The 18,832-nt window shown below is 38.4% G+C and overlaps 1 protein-coding gene across 3 annotated transcripts in view; it reads left to right on the top strand.

Moving 5' to 3' along the window:
* Positions 1-18,064, top strand: part of nek10 (NIMA-related kinase 10) — a 21,228-nt gene extending 3,164 nt beyond the window's left edge. Inside the window, exons 5-36 of one of the 3 annotated variants that reach the window (XM_005942840.2) lie at positions 454-549; positions 635-719; positions 835-876; positions 977-1,055; positions 1,147-1,214; positions 2,806-2,885; positions 2,959-3,045; positions 3,253-3,477; positions 3,863-4,002; positions 4,943-5,004; positions 5,172-5,243; positions 5,329-5,393; positions 5,561-5,663; positions 5,806-5,934; positions 6,047-6,184; positions 6,274-6,319; positions 6,638-6,759; positions 7,487-7,589; positions 7,668-7,743; positions 8,199-8,328; positions 8,425-8,495; positions 8,879-9,086; positions 9,236-9,326; positions 9,406-9,474; positions 9,779-9,824; positions 9,995-10,032; positions 10,153-10,253; positions 10,433-10,543; positions 15,637-15,742; positions 15,882-15,925; positions 16,331-16,386; positions 17,249-18,064. In XM_005942840.2, the coding sequence (XP_005942902.1) occupies positions 454-549; positions 635-719; positions 835-876; positions 977-1,055; positions 1,147-1,214; positions 2,806-2,885; positions 2,959-3,045; positions 3,253-3,477; positions 3,863-4,002; positions 4,943-5,004; positions 5,172-5,243; positions 5,329-5,393; positions 5,561-5,663; positions 5,806-5,934; positions 6,047-6,184; positions 6,274-6,319; positions 6,638-6,759; positions 7,487-7,589; positions 7,668-7,743; positions 8,199-8,328; positions 8,425-8,495; positions 8,879-9,086; positions 9,236-9,326; positions 9,406-9,474; positions 9,779-9,824; positions 9,995-10,032; positions 10,153-10,253; positions 10,433-10,543; positions 15,637-15,742; positions 15,882-15,925; positions 16,331-16,386; positions 17,249-17,285 (2,926 nt within the window). In that variant the 3' untranslated portion in view covers positions 17,286-18,064. Of the gene's footprint in view, positions 1-453; positions 550-634; positions 720-834; positions 877-976; positions 1,056-1,146; positions 1,215-2,805; positions 2,886-2,958; positions 3,046-3,252; positions 3,478-3,862; positions 4,003-4,942; positions 5,005-5,171; positions 5,244-5,328; positions 5,394-5,560; positions 5,664-5,805; positions 5,935-6,046; positions 6,185-6,273; positions 6,320-6,637; positions 6,760-7,486; positions 7,590-7,667; positions 7,744-8,198; positions 8,329-8,424; positions 8,496-8,878; positions 9,087-9,235; positions 9,327-9,405; positions 9,475-9,778; positions 9,825-9,994; positions 10,033-10,152; positions 10,254-10,432; positions 10,544-15,636; positions 15,743-15,881; positions 15,926-16,330; positions 16,387-17,248 lie in introns of those variants that run through there. The other 2 variants (XM_014340260.2, XR_317078.2) reach the window with 2 other exon arrangements.
* Positions 18,065-18,832: the final 768 nt, after the last annotated feature.

The following is an 18,832-nucleotide window of genomic DNA, read 5'->3' on the forward strand; positions in this document are numbered from 1 at the left end:
CATTGCATTCAGTTTAAATAGTGTTGCTGTCTAACTATCTAATAACCTTTCCTTTTTGAAGCACCACACCACACAATATAAATTAAGTACCTTCAAATTTGTTTTTAGATTCAACAACCTAAAGCCAAAGGTCTTCAGTTAGCTTAAGTTTACATATTAAATGAGCAAGGAAATGTAAGGGTGGCTTGCTAAATTAAGAAAAGTAATATCCACATTCAGATCTTTTCAAAGAGGAAATGTTTCTGGACAGCTTTAAGTCCTCTCTATACTTCAGGGAAAACAATAACTGTATTGAGGTTAAATTCTAATCCTAAATGTGACTAAAATGCTTTCAAACTTTTCTGATGTTGGCGTTTTTACATTAATTATACAGTGAAATATTTCTTTAAGGGATTAAATGCAATATGTAGTTCTTTAAAGTTAATTGTACATAATTTTCCTGTCATTTACCAGCATAACATACAGAGACCAAAGATGCTTCAGCAGCCACCCGTTGCATGAACTGTTCTCTGACATCTTTGTGTCTTTGATCAAGAACCGACTGTGCAGGTGAAATATGTTTGAAGTACTTCAACATTTCTTCTGTTGTAATAGATACGGATAACTTCTGTGATAATATTTACTCTTTCAACAGTGAATGGATTGAGCATGCACCTCCTGAGTCAGTCCTTAGAGTTCTCATCTGCCTGCGATTATTGATCAGAGATCCCCACTATCAGGTCCAAGTTTAAAAATCAAAACAACAAACTTTAATTTTTTATGCTTTTAATTTAATGAAAAAACATTTCTGCAAAATAAAAACAACAAATGCTGATTTTATTTTATTTGATTTAGAAAATCCTCCATGAGCTCCAAGGCATCAGTTTACTTGCCAGGGTAAATGCCTAATGTAAAAAAAGAAGAAAAAAAAAACAATGCTTCTTTTGCCCACAGTGATATGATGCCACCCTGAACCCTTCTCTCCTTTGTCTCTCAGTATATGGAGTCTGTCACTGCTCTGTATATGTCGTGTGGGGAGCAGACGTTTGCCACGCAGAAGCTGGTCACAATGACCTGTGAGTAATGTGAAGGCAGACTCACAGAGAAACACCGATAATATAAGTTGTATTGTCCTTATCAATGGCGGATTAACTGACTGTATTCCAGACATCTTTCAGAAATTATCTGCCACTCAGGATCAAAGAGTCTGGGTCATTGAGAGTGGCGCTCACAGGGTAAGTGATAAGTTGTGACGAGGTTATCTGTGACTGTGTGCTGTTTGTTGTCACTGTTTTGGCGTGTCTGGGTTAAACCAGAGAGAGTCAGCATAAGACATTCAAAGAATTCTGGATGGAAATCTGCAGGCAGTGGTGACAAAAGTATAAAATCTTTTTAAAATGTTATTTAGAGGGAAATCAATTCATTTTTTACGCATTTAAAAAAAATAGACTAGCATTTTTTATGAACAGTCTTTATACCCCAGAGATCATTGTAATTACAGTTAATTTGGATAATGGTTTGAAAGTGATGTTAAAGTGAGTGCCTTGAGGCATTTCAAGCTAATAGGTGCTTCTAGATGAGTTTAACTCTGTCACATAACAGGAAATGATTTGTGTTTAAACCATGGAAAAATACGCTAACAGTGGCAATAATGAGTTCAGTTTTTTCCTGCTGACAATAATTTTACAATTATTATATATAGTTTAATATATATATTAATATCTATATATCTATATATATATCTATCTATCTATCTATTCTATCTATCTATCTATCTATCTATCTATCTATCTATCTATCTATCATTACTATCTATGTATATAAATCAAAACTATCTATATGTAATATATATATATATACATATTATATATATTTATATATATATATATGGAGAATGACCGAGCTAAGATCCTGTGGGACTTCCAGATACAGACGGACAAAATGGTGGTGGCTAACCAACCGGACATAGTGGTGGTAGACAAACAGAAGAAGACGGCCGTAGTGATCGATGTAGCGGTTCCGAATGACAGCAATATCAGGAAGAAGGAACACGAGAAGCTGGAGAAATACCAAGGGCTCAGAGAAGAGCTCGAGAGGATGTGGAGGGTGAAGGTAACGGTGGTCCCCGTGGTAATCGGAGCACTAGGTGCGGTGACTCCCAAGCTAGGCGAGTGGCTCCAGCAGATCCCGGGAACAACATCGGAGATCTCTGTCCAGAAGAGCGCAGTCCTGGGAACAGCTAAGATACTGCGCAGGACCCTCAAGCTCCCAGGCCTCTGGTAGAGGACCCGAGCTTGAAGGATAAACCGCCCGCAGGGGCGTGCTGGGTGTTTTTTTTATATATATATATATATATAGTTATTTTACTATTAATTTTACTGTTACTACTTTTTTTTTTTGCTTTATATCTGATAACATTATTTAAAAAGTTTCCTCCCAGTTAGACATGCAGAAAAGACCTGACCTAAGAGGTGTCCAGTAGGTAACCTGGTCAGATACATGAACCACCTCAACTGGTTCTTTTCAATGTGGAGGAGTAGAGGCTGCATTCTGAGTCCCCCCTGAATGGCTGAGCTCTTAAATATATCTCTTGAGTCCAGACATCCTTCACTGGAAGCTAATTCCTATTGCTTGTATCTGCGATCACTACCCACAGATCAAGGCTGTAGGTCAGGGAAGAAGCATAGATTGACCAGTGTGGTTTTTCTTAATTTTTTTGCCCAATGCTTTGTCGTTTGGGAAAGTACTAATGAGGATTGATGACACTTTGCCATCTCTTTATTTCTATTTCCTTTTGTAAATGAATACCAACTCTGACTGTGGTAGACTATGGCAAAACTCCTCTCGACAACTGATAGCAGTGTGCTACTGGGAGCCCTGCTAGCACTCACTACTTTGGCTGAGAGGTAAGTAAATGTTGCACCGAAGACTATACATACAAGGACGATTTCATCTGTTACAAGATTTTCTTCTCTGTAGCATAGAATTTAAAGAGGAGATTGGGAAGCTACTGATAGTGGAGAGCCTCCTTGTAATACTTCAGGAATACGACCTCCTGTCAAAGAGGTAAGAAAGCACTACTAAGTTGTTATTCTAATTTATGGAAAAGGTTTTTTCACCCATTAGTGCTGATATACAGTCATAAAATCTGGACGGAAACATAGACAGACACATAAAATAGAGCTGTAAAGAATAATAAAGTGTATATTATCTCCGCAAGTATCAAGTTATATTCACTTAACATAAATAATATTGGGGTTAAACTTCGTCCAGAATGAGTGCGGAGCTGTTGAGGCTGCTCTGCCCTGTTCAGCTCGTGAGGGCTCAGGTGAGGGAGCTGGACGGTCTGCCAGTACTGCTGAGCCTGTTGCATGGCAAGCACCTGAAACTGCTATGGAGTGTCACCTGGGTGCTGGTCCAGCTCTGCGAGGACCCCGACATCAGGGTGGAGATCAGAAGCTGGGGTGCCGTGCAGCAGCTCCTCCGGCTGCTCCACAGGTTCGTGAAAATGAGCGAGTACAATGTATTTAAAGTTTAGATTACAACAGTTAGCTCTCAGTTTGAACATTTATAGTCTGTAAGTTGTTTTCACTAGTTTTCAGTGTGATCCTTGTCTTTGAAGGGACAGATCAGCAAATATTGCTGATGAATCTGTCTGGAGTTTATTACCTCATATATTTTTCTATCCTTTTTTTTATCCTTTCACATCTTTGCTGGTTAGAAAAAAATGCTTTCCGTTTGTCTGCAACATAATCTCATCCAATATTTCATAGCTAATGATGGAGGTTGTAACTTTAGCTGACTGAACAGCATTAAACAGCTTTGTTCTCAGGCTTAAAACAGTCACAGTGCCAAAAAATAAGGCACAAAATCATTCACACAGTGACAGGCAGTACATCACCGACCGCTCGTCCATTGAGGCGCTCTCCAGTGCCAACGCAGCTGGTCGCATCCAGAGAGAGCACATGAGGGAGGAGCTCAGCCCTCAGGAGGTGGTGGACAACACGATCGCGCTCCAGTCAGGTCAGGGTATACGCTGCATATCACACAATTTATTTCTGGGTACTGTGTTGCTCAGTGGCATGGTGGAGCAGTGGTTAGTACCACAGCATCACAGTAAGAAAGTCCTGGGTTTGAATCCACCAAAGTACCCACCAGCTTTTCTGTGTGAGAATATTATATATTTATTTATTTTTAATGATATTAATTTATAAACTTATAAAGTACTCATTAGTGGAAATTGGAGAAAAACAGGTTTTATAAGTGAAAGACTTCTATTATAAAATCAGTCACATGGAGAACAAAGCCTGTGGGAAAGTTCAACCCAAGAACACGCTTGGGGTAAAAACACAGGTTATCTACTAATAATACATCTTAAAATCTGGAAGAAACGGTGGAAATATGAAACTTTTACTGCTTGGGAACATATTTGTACCTTTGTGATGGTTAGGAATTTACATATAGTTACGATACGTTCCAATGATCCCTGTCCCTAGGTCTGCGTAGGGACAGAAGCGGACATTTATTCCACCTCTGTCTCAGAGAGTTTATGATAAAGCATTTTTTTGTCCCTACTGCACAAAAAGAAAATGCTACCCCAGTCTTATCAGTTACTGAGGATGTAAACAGTTTTTTCCTGACATGAGACAATGACGACTGCAGAGAGTTGACTAACCCTGTCTGTAATTGCACAGGAAGTGGTTGTAAATTTCCTGTTTTCAAACGTCTGATGACTCTAACATAAAGCAGAACTCGTTCTTGCTCACTCCAAACATGCATGCCCCGAGAAGTATCAATAGGGAAAGCTTAAGATTTACATTTCAAACACAGTGTTTCCTTCTGGCCTTTTGGTTTTTTAGAGAGTCATATAAATATTTACAGCTGTAATCCAGACTATTTAGGACTCTGTGATTGTGTATATGAGTTCTTAAATTAAATTCTATTCCTTTAATCCCCCTTTCAGCCTGCTGTACAGCTCTGACTGAGATGAGTCTAGATGACACATCTGCTCACCACATTGTTCAGGTAAAGAAGGGTTCTTAGTGGAAGAGCACATATTAATCAAATGAGAGTGCTTTTACTCTTGATCCTATTAACAGAGAGAAATATGTAAAAGCATGAGCTATAATAAATAAAAATAAAAACACATGTATATGTTTTTGCGTTAGTTACATTTGACCTTCTTTTCTTAGGAAAATGGCATCTATATAATTGCAAAGTTGATTATACCATGTGACTCTGGACAAACAATCACTTCTTTACAGGTATATGCTATTATATGTAACAAATTGCATAATAATCTAAATGTTCTAATTATAGGAAATAACATATCTGTTTGTGTACTGGCAGTGCTATGCATTCCGGGCGCTCCGATTTCTCTTTAGTGTGGAAAGAAATAGACATCTGTTTAAGAGGTGATGAAACGGCATTAAAAAGTTTTAAAATATAACAGAAACTGTCTAACATTAAGTTCATGAAGTGGATGAATTGTTTTAAAATGAGCTACTGTTGGAACACTGCCAGGGAAAGAAGTCTCATTATTGCTTTCCACTGCCGTTTTGTGATCTTTTATCCATTACAGACTCTTTCCCACAGATCTCTTTGAGCTGTTTATTGATGTTGGACATTATGTGCGGGACCTCGCTGCCTATGAGGGCCTGCAAACCAAAGTTTCACTCTACACTGTAAGAAATAGCTTCTAAATGAGTTTATTTGTTTATTCAGCTGTTTTGGAGTTGGGGAAAAAGGGAAAAACATTGACTGCCGTGGGGTAAAATAAATGAGGTAAACTGACAAACAAACAAAGTTTTTGTGTTTTCAATGCAGAAAGAGGAACTGGACAATCTGAGAGAAGGCATTGAGACAGTGGACCAGAACCGACCTCCTCTCAGAGTGATCAGTGGCTACTCTGTGTTGGACCATCTGGGCACCGGGGCCTTTGGAAGTGTCTTTAAGGTAAACATCAGTAACAGGAAACATAATCAAGAGTGACCAAATTTGGAGTTGGTTGTGATGTTTTGCATCTTTTCTTTTTAAATTTACTTCAAATTTATTGGTTTGATGACAGGTCCAAAAACAGAGCGGCCAGAACATCCTAGCCTTGAAGGAGGTGAATCTACACAACCCTGCATTTGGTAAAGACAAGAAGTCCAGAGACAGTAATGTGGAGAAAATCATCTCAGAGCTCACAATCATCAAAGAACAGGCACTTGGCTCAATACAAATCACAAGTGAACTGTATTTGGACAGTATGATTACATGTTGGAAGTTAATGTGTTGCTTATTTATCTCTAGATGACACACCCGAACATTGTTAAATATTACAGGACTTTTCTGGAAGGTGAGCATAATGAACTCTGAAACTGAAAATTACAGGGAGTCTATTTGATTGTCTTGAGGTCCATATTGTTATTCTCAGGCTCTACTAAAGGATATTTTCCTGATTCATAATCCCTGTAATCCCTGTGAGCCAAAAACTCACAGGGATTACTTACTTACTGGGTTCATTATCTGTAACTGTAGTCATGTTTAACATGAACATCCACAGGTATAATGGCAAGAATCTGAAGGAAATTAAGGAAGAGCATATAATAAGTCCCCTTTAAAGAAGAAAAAAACAGCAAAAGGCCAAACACACTTATCATAATGTCCATTTTAGGTGACAAGCTGTACATTGTGATGGAACTGATTGAGGGAGTACCACTGGCTGAACATTTTAACTCTCTGAAGGAAAAACAGCAGCAGTTCACCGAAGACAGACTTTGGAATATATTCATACAGGTAACAAATGCTAGTAAGTGCTTTGTAAACTGCTTGTACTGCATGAAGTCTGATTGTCTACCGCCTGACTAATTTGACACTTCCCACAGGGTCCACTGAGTAAAGTGCTATACACAGGCCATTTGCCATTTACCATTACCTTTTTGTGGTTAAGAACAAACTTAATAGAAAACACAATTAAACTGAAACCTAGAAATTGAGAGCTAATGAAAATTAGACTCAGCCATACACAATCAACACAGTCACAAGGGATGAAGTAAAACTCCAGTGAAGACAGAAGAGGACATGGGATTAAACAGGAAGTGAATAATGGACCATTACTGAAAGGGGAAAACATGAATAAAGAAAAGAAAAAAATCTCAACATAGATGAACTAACTCCTAGGGAACACAGAAGGATGAAAAGAAACACCCAAGGGGACTAAAATGCAAGAAACAGCAACTAGAGCCTAGGTACAACAAAATATTAGAGTGTAAAATAAAAATAACCCCGCAAAACATAAAAATCATAACTTTAAACACCAAAGCAAAAACCCAAACTCACATATTCGTTCAAAACTCAAAGGAACAGAAACCCTGGCTGCCAAACTGGTTTTTGATTGTTTTTGATGATAGCCAAAATGAATGCCAATAATTTTCACTCGGCAAATGAGACACACATGGATGAGCCACAACTCCTAAAGCACTTCTAGCATTGAAATGAACATAATTTCTCCATGTTCCTTCAGATGTCTCTGGCATTGAGGTACCTGCATAAGGAGAAGAGGATAGTCCATCGTGACCTGACGCCAAACAACATCATGCTAGGGGAGAAAGATAAAGTCACCATCAGTGAGTGTGCAGTTAGGTTTCCCCACAGAACATCTCGTCATATGAAAAGTTTAACTCTTGTCTTTCCTCTACCTGAAGCTGACTTTGGCCTAGCTAAGCAGAAGGAGGAGAACAGCAAGCTCACATCAGTGGTTGGCACCATCCTTTACTCCTGGTGAGGAAGTTAAGTCCAAACGTTCAGCTGTTTTTGTCTTTTATTACAGCCTATTAAAGAAACAACTGGAAAGTTATTATGTTATTCCTGGCTGTGTACACTTGTTTTGTGTTAATCGAGCTGAGGGAACAGAAATCTGCTCACATAAACAACTGTGGGAACTCTCCTCCAATTAGAGGTTTTAAATACGATGGTTGTCATTAGAATTAAGCCTCAATTTGGCTTCAGGTAAAAAGTCGAGGCCTAAACTTGAGTTTTAGAGTTTAGAATCCATTGCTGTGTGATTATATTCCTATAATGCTGTCCGATTCACATACACTTTCTTTTTCCTTGTCAAATTGTGGGGTCCTTCTAATCTTCTGTGATCATCGTCAGATTTTGTGGCTTCATTCAGAGATTTATTGCATGAATGGTCCTTGTGACTCAAGATTTTCAGTGTGGTGATGTGTTTTTAGCCCAGAGATAGTGAAAAACGAGCCGTATGGAGAGAAAGCTGACATCTGGGCTTTAGGTTGCATCCTCTACCAGATGGCCACTTTACAGCCTCCATTCTACAGCAGTAACATGCTGTCACTGGCCAGCAAGGTAGCATTGAGACACACAAGACTCACATTTTATGCCTAACTTCATATATTTACTTTCTACTGTCAGTCACTGATCACTCTAATTCTCTGCTGGCAGATTGTGGAGGCCGATTATGAGCCAATTGAAGAAGGTACTTTTTCAGAGAGAGTCATCGACATGATCAAATGGTGAGCATAGACTGTATCCAGAAGATCAATCAATCAATCTGGCTTCATTGATTCAGTCATTGGCTTCTGGAATCTGTGTTTGAGGATTTTTATTTAGATTTTACACAGCATCTCAATTTTTGGCTTTCTGGTTCCTCTATTGTTTCTACTAGATTTTCTTAACTGATGCATGTTTAACTTAAAAGCATTCACTAAGGACGAGGTCTCAGGATTAGTCCTGGTAGGAAGTCCAGCACTGTAACAGTTGCAATTTATTTAAATGTATTAGTGTTTACATGTATTATCCATGTGGAAAAATAAGAAATAAAATAAGAAATAACAGAACAATCAATTATTTAATAAATTTATTCAGCACTTTACTTTGTGATGTGATGTCCTGTCAGGTGTTTAAATCCAGATCCAGATCTGAGACCGGACATTATAGCTGTGAGTTCCAGGATCTCTGACCTTATGATGAAGCTGATGGATGGACTCTACACTTCCCAGAATTCACTGGAAAGAAAAGCAGAGCGAGACAGGAAACGAGCACAGAGGTTTTTCCTAGAAAGAGATAAAATTAGGGTGACCTGCTCTTACTCAAACATGTCACAGGTGAATTCAGTTCTTTGAAATCAGAAAAAGACTCTTCACTTTATAAATTTTAAATACAGACTCATGAACGTTTGTACTGTGCTGTAGTGCTTATAAATAAATATATTATTAGCCTGCAGAGATTTAAAATGGTGCTTCATATTTTACAGGAAACACCCATGATGAAGACTGAATATGCACCTTCATGCTCCTCTACAGCCTGCAGCTCAAACCACAGCAGAGAGCAGAGACTCGCTCAGGGTATCTGGGTATCTTTATACTGCTCAGACTGTGAAAGGTGTGAAGACACAATGCTAACATGTTGTGCGTGTGTGCTTAGATGACGGCCCTGATGAAGATATTGAAACAGGCACAGACACTACCACCAACTCTACAGGGAAACACTACGGTTAGTGGTGTCAAAGCTGTGATAATGCACATGATCACATTTTTATTACTTACTTCAAAGAGACTTTTTTTTTTGTGTTTTTCATACATCCAAATATTCACAGGCATGTTTACTTTACCTGATGATGCCTCACTACTGTTAGTTGTTGTGGTGCCATATAGGGATTCAAAGCCTTTTTTCATTTATAAACATTTATTTTCTCATTTCTTCTCACTGCTTTAGATTTTTCTGTTGGTTGTCGTGGATTTTGCTCACTAATTATACCCCAAACCCCATTTGTTTTACTATTTATCTTTAATCAAAGGCTCAAAGTCAGCTGCCTGTGCTACCCCTGATCATATTTTAGTCAGGTAAGTTTAACACATTGAACACATTTCCAGCTGTATGATTTATGTAAGCTCTGGGCTTAATGTGTGTGGTAGCAGTCATGAGCTCATCCTTTGAACTTGAAGAACGTGTAAATGTTTGTTGGTAAACACAAGCAAACTGAATCACTTTTGTGATTTGCTGTTTTTCCCAGTGGGGATTTTGCAGCTGCAAAGGTGAAACCAAGACCGGGTAATTTTTTGACTTTATGGCACTGCTTGACCTCTCAGACTACAGAAACCTTTTCAAATGAGCCTACATGGCTTTCTTTAGCACTCATCAGTTAGTTTGTTGGTTTTGCTCTAACCTCAGTGTCAGCAGGAATCTGCGTCTCCCAGAAGAAGCTTCGCCAGATTGATGATCCAATTCAGAGGCTTCTGGTGCAGCTGCACAAAATCATCTTCATCACTCAAGTAAAAGCATAAAGAAATGTTTGCTGAATCTCATGATTCAAAAATTATAAATGCAGTCACAGAAACACTCTATCAGTTGGACTATTTGGTCCAGCTGAGATCAACCCATGAGGAATATTTTGTCAGCAGTGGTTAGATTTGTATTTGTTGGTAATAACCTGCATTTATTTAATTTACAGCTTCCACCAGCTCCACACCACCACATTAAACGGCGCCTTGTTGAAAGATTTAAAAAGTCTCTCTTCCAATTTGGCAGCGATCCGTACAACCTGAAAGTGGAGCTCAGCAAGGTTTGAACTGTCAACTCATAATTCAGAACTGCACTTGAAGTTAAAATGCAGAGAACTTGGAAAATATGGTCAGACAGAATTTGTATTCAGTGATTGTACTTTATAATTTTCCTTCATAATGTAGGACTGCTCAGCAATCATAATCATGATCATTATGACATTTCTGTGATCAGAATGTGAATAAGCACAATTCACTAACTTTGGAAACATCAGATATTTATTGGACTAAAGAAAAACTGCAGGCTTCAGATTGAAAGCTAGTTCAAAATAAAGCGAAGCATCGTAAGCCGACCACAGCCTGATGCACAGCCTGAGTTTTTAGGGAAAAGGCAAAATGCAGCCCTATGAGGGAGAGGGGCATGCTGCATTAATAACACATAGCAAAACAATGAGTCATTGTGAAACATAATGTGGCACAATAATGGCTTTGTAACAGATATCTTGCTTTCATAACTGTGAAACTGTTTTCCAGACATGTGACCACAAAACATGTGATGCTAACTTTGCTGTCATTTTGAACATTTGGTGTGATCTTGGTGACAATGTTAGATCAAATGAATAAGGCCCTAGTTTTGCAGGCCTAGAGACCAGTCAATAACCCTCTGGCAACCACATGTCGCTAGGGAAAAATCTGTATTCCCCAACTGGTTGGCAAAAACCTTTGTGATTGCTTTGGTCAGTCGCCTATTGCTAATAGTTTGAATGGAAGTGAGAGAGTTGTCTGTATGAGAGAGTTGTCTGTATGAGAGAGTTGTCTGTATGAGAGAGTTGTCTGTATGAGAGAGTTGTCTGTATGATGCAAAACAGAAGTTGAGAACATTCACCTTTAAAGGAAATGTTTCACCTTTTGAAACATGTAGGTTGAGGTTCCAAGGCAATCCCTTCCCCATTTCCAATTTGCCATACGCTTAATCCAGTGGTACTGCTACTCGGGTAGTCGTTAGTGAGTATGAAAAACTACAGGCAAATGTGACAAACATGAAAATCTACAGGTAAATGTAGAAATCTGCCAGCAACTCCAGAAATCACTAGGAGGTTTTTGGTGCATCACCTTCCTGAAGGTCATCTTCCAGGAGCTGAGCCTGCACACAAACCAGGGAGAGGGATAATAAGCTTGATTTGAACTCAGTAGAGAGAAAAAAAAAAAGAAATTATTTTTGCTCCCTTCCTGGTTTCTTTGAATGTGTGTCTGTATTTGTCACACTTGTGTGACACATACAGGGAGTGCAGAATTATTAGGCAAATGAGTATTTTGTCCACATCATCCTCTTCATGCATGTTGTCTTACTCCAAGCTGTATAGGCTCGAAAGCCTACTACCAATTAAGCATATTAGGTGATGTGCATCTCTGTAATGAGAAGGGGTGTGGTCTAATGACATCAACACCCTATATCAGGTGTGCATAATTATTAGGCAACGTCCTTTCCTTTGGCAAAATGGGTCAAAAGAAGGACTTGACAGGCTCAGAAAAGTCAAAAATAGTGAGATATCTTGCAGAGGGATGCAGCAGTCTCAAAATTGCAAAGCTTCTGAAGCGTGATCATCGAACAATCAAGCGTTTCATTCAAAATAGTCAACAGGGTCGCAAGAAGCGTGTGGAAAAACCAAGGCGCAAAATAACTGCCCATGAACTGAGAAAAGTCAAGCGTGCAGCTGCCAAGATGCCACTTGCCACCAGTTTGGCCATATTTCAGAGCTGCAACATCACTGGAGTGCCCAAAAGCACAAGGTGTGCAATACTCAGAGACATGGCCAAGGTAAGAAAGGCTGAAAGACGACCACCACTGAACAAGACACACAAGCTGAAACGTCAAGACTGGGCCAAGAAATATCTCAAGACTGTTTTTCTAAGGTTTTATGGACTGATGAAATGAGAGTGAGTCTTGATGGGCCAGATGGATGGGCCCGTGGCTGGATTGGTAAAGGGCAGAGAGCTCCAGTCCGACTCAGACGCCAGCAAGGTGGAGGTGGAGTACTGGTTTGGGCTGGTATCATCAAAGATGAGCTTGTGGGGCCTTTTCGGGTTGAGGATGGAGTCAAGCTCAACTCCCAGTCCTACTGCCAGTTTCTGGAAGACCCTTCTTCAAGCAGTGGTACAGGAAGAAGTCTGCATCCTTCAAGAAAAACATGATTTTCATGCAGGACAATGCTCCATCACACGCGTCCAAGTACTCCACAGCGTGGCTGGCAAGAAAGGGTATAAAAGAAGAAAAACTAATGACATGGCCTCCTTGTTCACCTGATCTGAACCCCATTGAGAACCTGTGGTCCATCATCAAATGTGAGATTTACAAGGAGGGAAAACAGTACACCTCTCTGAACAGTGTCTGGGAGGCTGTGGTTGCTGCTGCACGCAATGTTGATGGTGAACAGATCAAAACACTGACAGAATCCATGGATGGCAGGCTTTTGAGTGTCCTTGCAAAGAAAGGTGGCTATATTGGTCGCTGATTTTTTGTTTTGTTTTTGAATGTCAGAAATGTATATTTGTGAATGTGGAGATGTTATATTGGTTTCACTGGTAAAAATAAATAATTGAAATGGGTATATATTTGTTTTTTGTTAAGTTGCCTAATAATTATGCACAGTAATAGTCACCTGCACACACAGATATCCCCCTAAAATAGCTAAAACTAAAAACAAACTAAAAACTACTTCCAAAAACATTCAGCTTTGATATTAATGAGTTTTTTGGGTTCATTGAGAACATGGTTGTTGTTCAATAATAAAATTATTCCTCAAAAGTACAACTTGCCTAATAATTCTGCACTCCCTGTATTACATGATTTAACTCCATCCATCCACTCATCCTTTTCAGGGTTGATGGAGCCTATCCCAGCTGTCATAGGGCAAGAGGCAGGGTACACCCTGGACAGGTCACCAGTCTGTCGCAGGGCTAACACACAGAGACAACCACTCACACGCACTGAGGGGCATTGAACTCATTACCTTCTTGCTGTGCGGCAACAATGCTAACCACCATGCTGCCTGCTTTAACTCATAAAACTAATTTTAATAGTAGACAAAGACAGCCTGAGTAAATATAACATTTTGTTTTTAAATGATGATTCCATTTATTAAGGGAACAAAAGTTATCCAAACCCACCTGGCCCTGTGTGAAAGTGAAATGGCCCCTACGCCTAATAACTGCTTGTGCCACTATTGGCAACAAAAACTGCAGTCAAGAGTTTGGTATAACTGACTGTGAGTCTTTCACATCGCCGTGAAGGAATCTTCTTGGTAGAATTGTTTTAATTAAAACGCGTTGGAGAGCATTTAAGCATCATAATTCTGATGCTGGTATATTGGTCTTTAAATGAAATGCTGTTCGTTTTACACCAGATTTAACGGGAATCAAACCTTCCAAGAAGTTAGACTTCTTGGTTAAACAAAAATTTCCCCAAAATCATCAATATGATTTTTCAAAAAATGTTAGACAAGCCTTTGAGTTATTTCCAGTCACTGTGGTTTTACTCCTTGGACTCTCCGTGGATGTCATTTTTGTCTAGTCTGTTTTTTATTGTTGAATCATGAACTTCGACCTTCACTGAGGCAAATGAGGCCTGAATCTCTTTAGATGTTGTTCTGGATTCTTCTGTGACTTCCTGAATGAGATATCGATACACCGTTGGTGTAATTTTTGTAGGCTGGCTGGGAAGGTTCACCAGTTTTCTCCATTTGGGGAGAGTAGTTTACACTGTGGTTTACTGGAGTCCCAAAGCCTTGAAGTAGCTTTGTGAGCCTCTTTAGATTAATAAATGTCTATAACTGTGTTTCTCATCTGTTCTTAAGTTTATTTAGATTGTGTATTTTTTGAGATTGTTGTCAGGTTCTATTTAAATAATTCTTGATTCATTTCTTGATTTTATGAATTCATGAATTCAGAGAGGAGGGAAATACTTCTCCAAAGCACTGTAAAAAAAATAAAACCGGAAGGATGTAGAAACATGAAGGCAACTCACACAGAACAGGCGAAAGATGTGAGAAAGGAAAATACTCAGAAGCATAAGACAAATATCAAACAAGAAGATTACAACAGATACAACAGAACATGTCTGGGCTACATTTACTGTAACTACTGCAGTAAAAGCTTCTTAAACACAGCTCTGTGAAGGAATGCTTTCATTTTGCAGTTTCACCATCTTGATGTAAAAAAAAAAAAAATCCAAATCATAACATCACACAAAGCCAGCATTGTTTCACTCTGCACTGCACCCCGTGCTCCTCGATGGATGCAGTTTATGACTTCATTCCATGTGTGCTAGGCCGCCAGAACACATTTAATATACCCACCATAGAAGCTGCTGTCAGCTATTTTAAAGCCACACCTGAGGTCCTGTAGCTCTGTCCTTTCACTTTCATGATATGATAAACCACAGGGAAGGAGTTTGATAACAGAGTGATGTTTAAGTCTACCATCAAAAACATGTTCCTGCATGAATTTTAATTCAGCTCCTGAACCAATGGCAAAATATTTTCATTATGAGATCAGAGCTCACCTGTCTGTGTCTCTTCTGCTGCCATGATTAATGAAAAATAAAAACATGAGACCAGCAATGGCTAGGTTACCTGATAAACAATGTCTCGTGATAAATCTGCTCTCAGTTCATTCATAGATGATATTAAATAGTAAGCATCTCTCCCTGTAATTACAAGGAAGATTAAAGCATAGCCTGAGTACAGAACATTTTTATTAGCTTGGCACAACTTCTACTGTAAAGCTTCTTTCTTTAATGATCTGATAATGTGAGACATTTTTGGACTGGACATTTTTTAAACTAATTTCAGAGACGTTTAAACATATCTCATAAAAGAGGGCATTAACACCAACCTTAAAAGCTTTGTGAAATCACTGAAATCACCGTGCAAAATAACTCAAGAGTCAGAAACTGAGGAGCTCTCTGCACAATCAAAATGAAATATTTCTTAAAAATCTTTTTTTATTGCATACAGTTGAGTCTACTTTGTTCCACTACTCAGTTTACAGGAAGTCTTGCTCTGTGCTGGTGTACCTTACAAATGTCTTGTAAGAATCACTTCATAAAATCAGGCAGAACTTAACGGTGTTTGTCTCTCCTCTTCTTGGCTCTCAGCTCGTCCAGGCGTCTCCAGAGCTGATGGCATTTGGTTCAATCAGTTCAGATTGGTGGCCTTGGATCCACCACTTCACGGGAGACATCCATACCGCTGACAGCACAGGTAGTGCCATCAATGCCCAACTTCACCATAAATTTCCAGTAAAAGACAAGCAGAGCATCTTATGCAGAAGTAGAATTGCAAGTTAATTCTGATGTAAAAATAAATAAATAAATACTTTGTCTCTTCTTTGTGTTGACAGTTGATGTGAATCTCAGAGATGGAGTTACATATCACCAGATGCAGGTTGGTGGTGAGAAACTCAGGAATCTTTCTAATAGGAACAATTTTTGCTAGCTAAAAATAAAAGTCATATTTGGCATATAAGTCTATGTAAAACTGCATTGAAAAACAATTAAACTATTGTTTGTATAAATGTCGTGTAGGTCCTCCTGCAGAGGCATAGTGCCAATGTAGGCTGGTTGGTGAACAACAAATTTATTCAGAGAATAAATAGTTTGCTGATGGCATAGTGCCAACTATTATTTCATTAAAATTCAATTTTATGGATCTGTATTACTTTACAACTGCAGGTGTTGACTCTCCCACAGATGGGTCTCATTTTGGAACAGTGTTTTAATTTCAACTTCATCATGATACTGAACTTCTGTCTGCGGCCTCTGACATGGTGTTTTGTTCGAATGTTTTCAGGCGATCATTGAGGAACTGCTGAATGAGAATAGCTACTATGAACCAACAAACAGCAGGTAAACTGGAAATGATGTATTTAACTGAAACATTAGACTCACAAAATCTAGCGCTTGAGCTTTTCTAAAAACTAGTTCAAGACAATTCATTATTATCATGACTTGTCTTGTTCAGCGCCCACAAACCTTTAATGAATTTCATTTCAATAGCAGTAATTACTTTGTTTCTGTGGCTACAAAATGTAAATGAACTATTATGCTGATTTTCAACTTTTTATTTTTGCATGATTTACAGTTAAAAAAAACAACAACTCTTTGTTTGTCTTATGTTGGGCCTTGTTGCAGTCCCTCAGTTTATCCATTGTCTGAAACTAGCTATTTTAACATTGCCTCCTTTGAACAAGTTTTCTTTTGATTGGTTGCCCCTCTCAAGCAAACATTTGGAACCGCAGGTGGGTGGGGCTTCTGTATTTATAACTGCAGCTGAATGACTGAGAAGACCATATTAAGATAATACCTCAGCTCAGGTACAGATATCAGTAGGAAAATACAAAAAATACAAATAAATTACAAACAAATATAAAAGAAGTAAGATATTACACTCTATACAACGGTAGCATACACAGTATGTGATTATGGATACTGTGTATGGATATTAGGGATATCCAGTCTATTTTACATCAGAAGTAGAAACGTAGAAAGGAGTAGAAAAAACCTGTTTCAAACTGAGTGTTTAAGGCAGTCTGAAGCCTGAGCATTTGGTTCAGAGATTACTTATATATATAATGGGGCCATTATCTGAAACCTTTACCGTATGTTAGTCTCTTTTCCTTTTGTTATTCCAAACTAAGTTTAGTGGGACAGTTGTTTGAAACGAAATAAAGATTTCTTTAATTTTTCTTTTTTTCTTTTTTTCTTTTAGGCTCAGAAAGAAAAGAAATGACCAAGAAAAAAAGTAACAGTTATCTTCACTCATCCCTAAAAACTCAAACTTTAAATTTATTTGGAGAAGAATGAGTTCACAATGATACTTCAACACTGCTTGAAATCTAATGAACATTTATCCCAACCCTCATTACAAAACATATTCTCATTGAACATAAAAAGAATATAAAAGTAGTAAATGCATACATTAATTTGTTTGCACATAAACATGATTACAGTGATATTTTACCACAGTGCTCATAGTCATGTTGTCACCTACTCTTTTGATCTCAGGCATTATTGTTGTCTCTTTTCCCCATAAATGTGAATTGACTGTATGAATTTCCAAAGATATATTATATATGAATATATATACATATCTACAGATAGATACGGATGTAATTAAGTTTGAGACTGACAGTTATTCTATTCTCAGTTCAAAATCAAAATTTAAAACTTGTTTAAAATGCTTTTTTTGAAGCACTTTATACTCTCAGGCCCAGACACTGCATGTCACAGCATGTGTTTTTCTAGTGGCTGCAAGCCACAGTGACCTTGTTTGCTTTCTAAGAACTGATAAGATGCAGCACATTGACCTTAATTCAACATATCACAATTTTTGACTGGATTTGAAAGAGAAAAAAAAAACAGGTCAAATGTTTTGCACTGTAATAAAATGCACTCAATCAGCATTTTTACTATAAAGAAGATCTAAAATATGACTGACAGCTGAAGAAAAGCTTTCTTTTGCACTTTGACTCACTGTTATCTGTATAAAACTATTTAAATGTTTGTATTAATAAACATTATTTAATTCAGCAAATGTCTGCCTGTAATGTTTTAATATTAATATGAATATTGTGTATTCTTTTGATGTGCTGTGAGGGCTATTCATGTTGAAGGTGAATTTAGTGCATAAAATGTGCAGGTTTGATCTCCAAAAGTTGATTCTGTTCATCTGGATGTTTTCAGTGGGAGAAACGTTTCGTCACTCATCCAAGTGACTTCTTCAGTCTCAGCTGACTGCAGGTTTCCCCAATCTTATAAACAATAAATTGCATATTGACTGAATGGCTGCAATCACAGCATTGTAAGATGGCGAAAGATGTACCCTTTGGCCCCCTCCTCGATTCAGAGATGGTCTTTCCCTTTTCACATAAATGGCCTCCTTGACTCCGAGCTCAAACCAGCGTTCCTCCCTGTCCAGGATGTTACATCCTCATCATTGAAAGAGTGTCCACTGGCCTGTAGGTGTAAATAGACTGCAGAGTCCTGCCCTGACGAGGTAGCTCTTCTGTGTTGCGCCATCTGCTTCACCAGAGGTTGTTCGGTTTCCCCGATGTATAAATCCTTAACTGGGCTGGTTTCAGTCATTATGCAATGTACTGTTTATAAGATTGAGGAAACCTGCAGTCAGCTGAGACTGAAGAAGTCACTTGGATGAGTGACGAAACATTTCTCCCACTGAAAATGCTACGTTCAGATGAACAGAATCAACTTTTGGAGATTTACTTATCTGGATGATTGAACATGCATCAAGATGTGCAGGTTTGATATTGATTGACTCAAATGAACAGTGATG

This window comes from Haplochromis burtoni, unplaced genomic scaffold (assembly GCF_018398535.1).
Source record: "Haplochromis burtoni strain Fernald_Lab_line unplaced genomic scaffold, NCSU_Asbu1 Contig_351, whole genome shotgun sequence".
NCBI lineage: Eukaryota > Metazoa > Chordata > Actinopteri > Cichliformes > Cichlidae > Haplochromis > Haplochromis burtoni.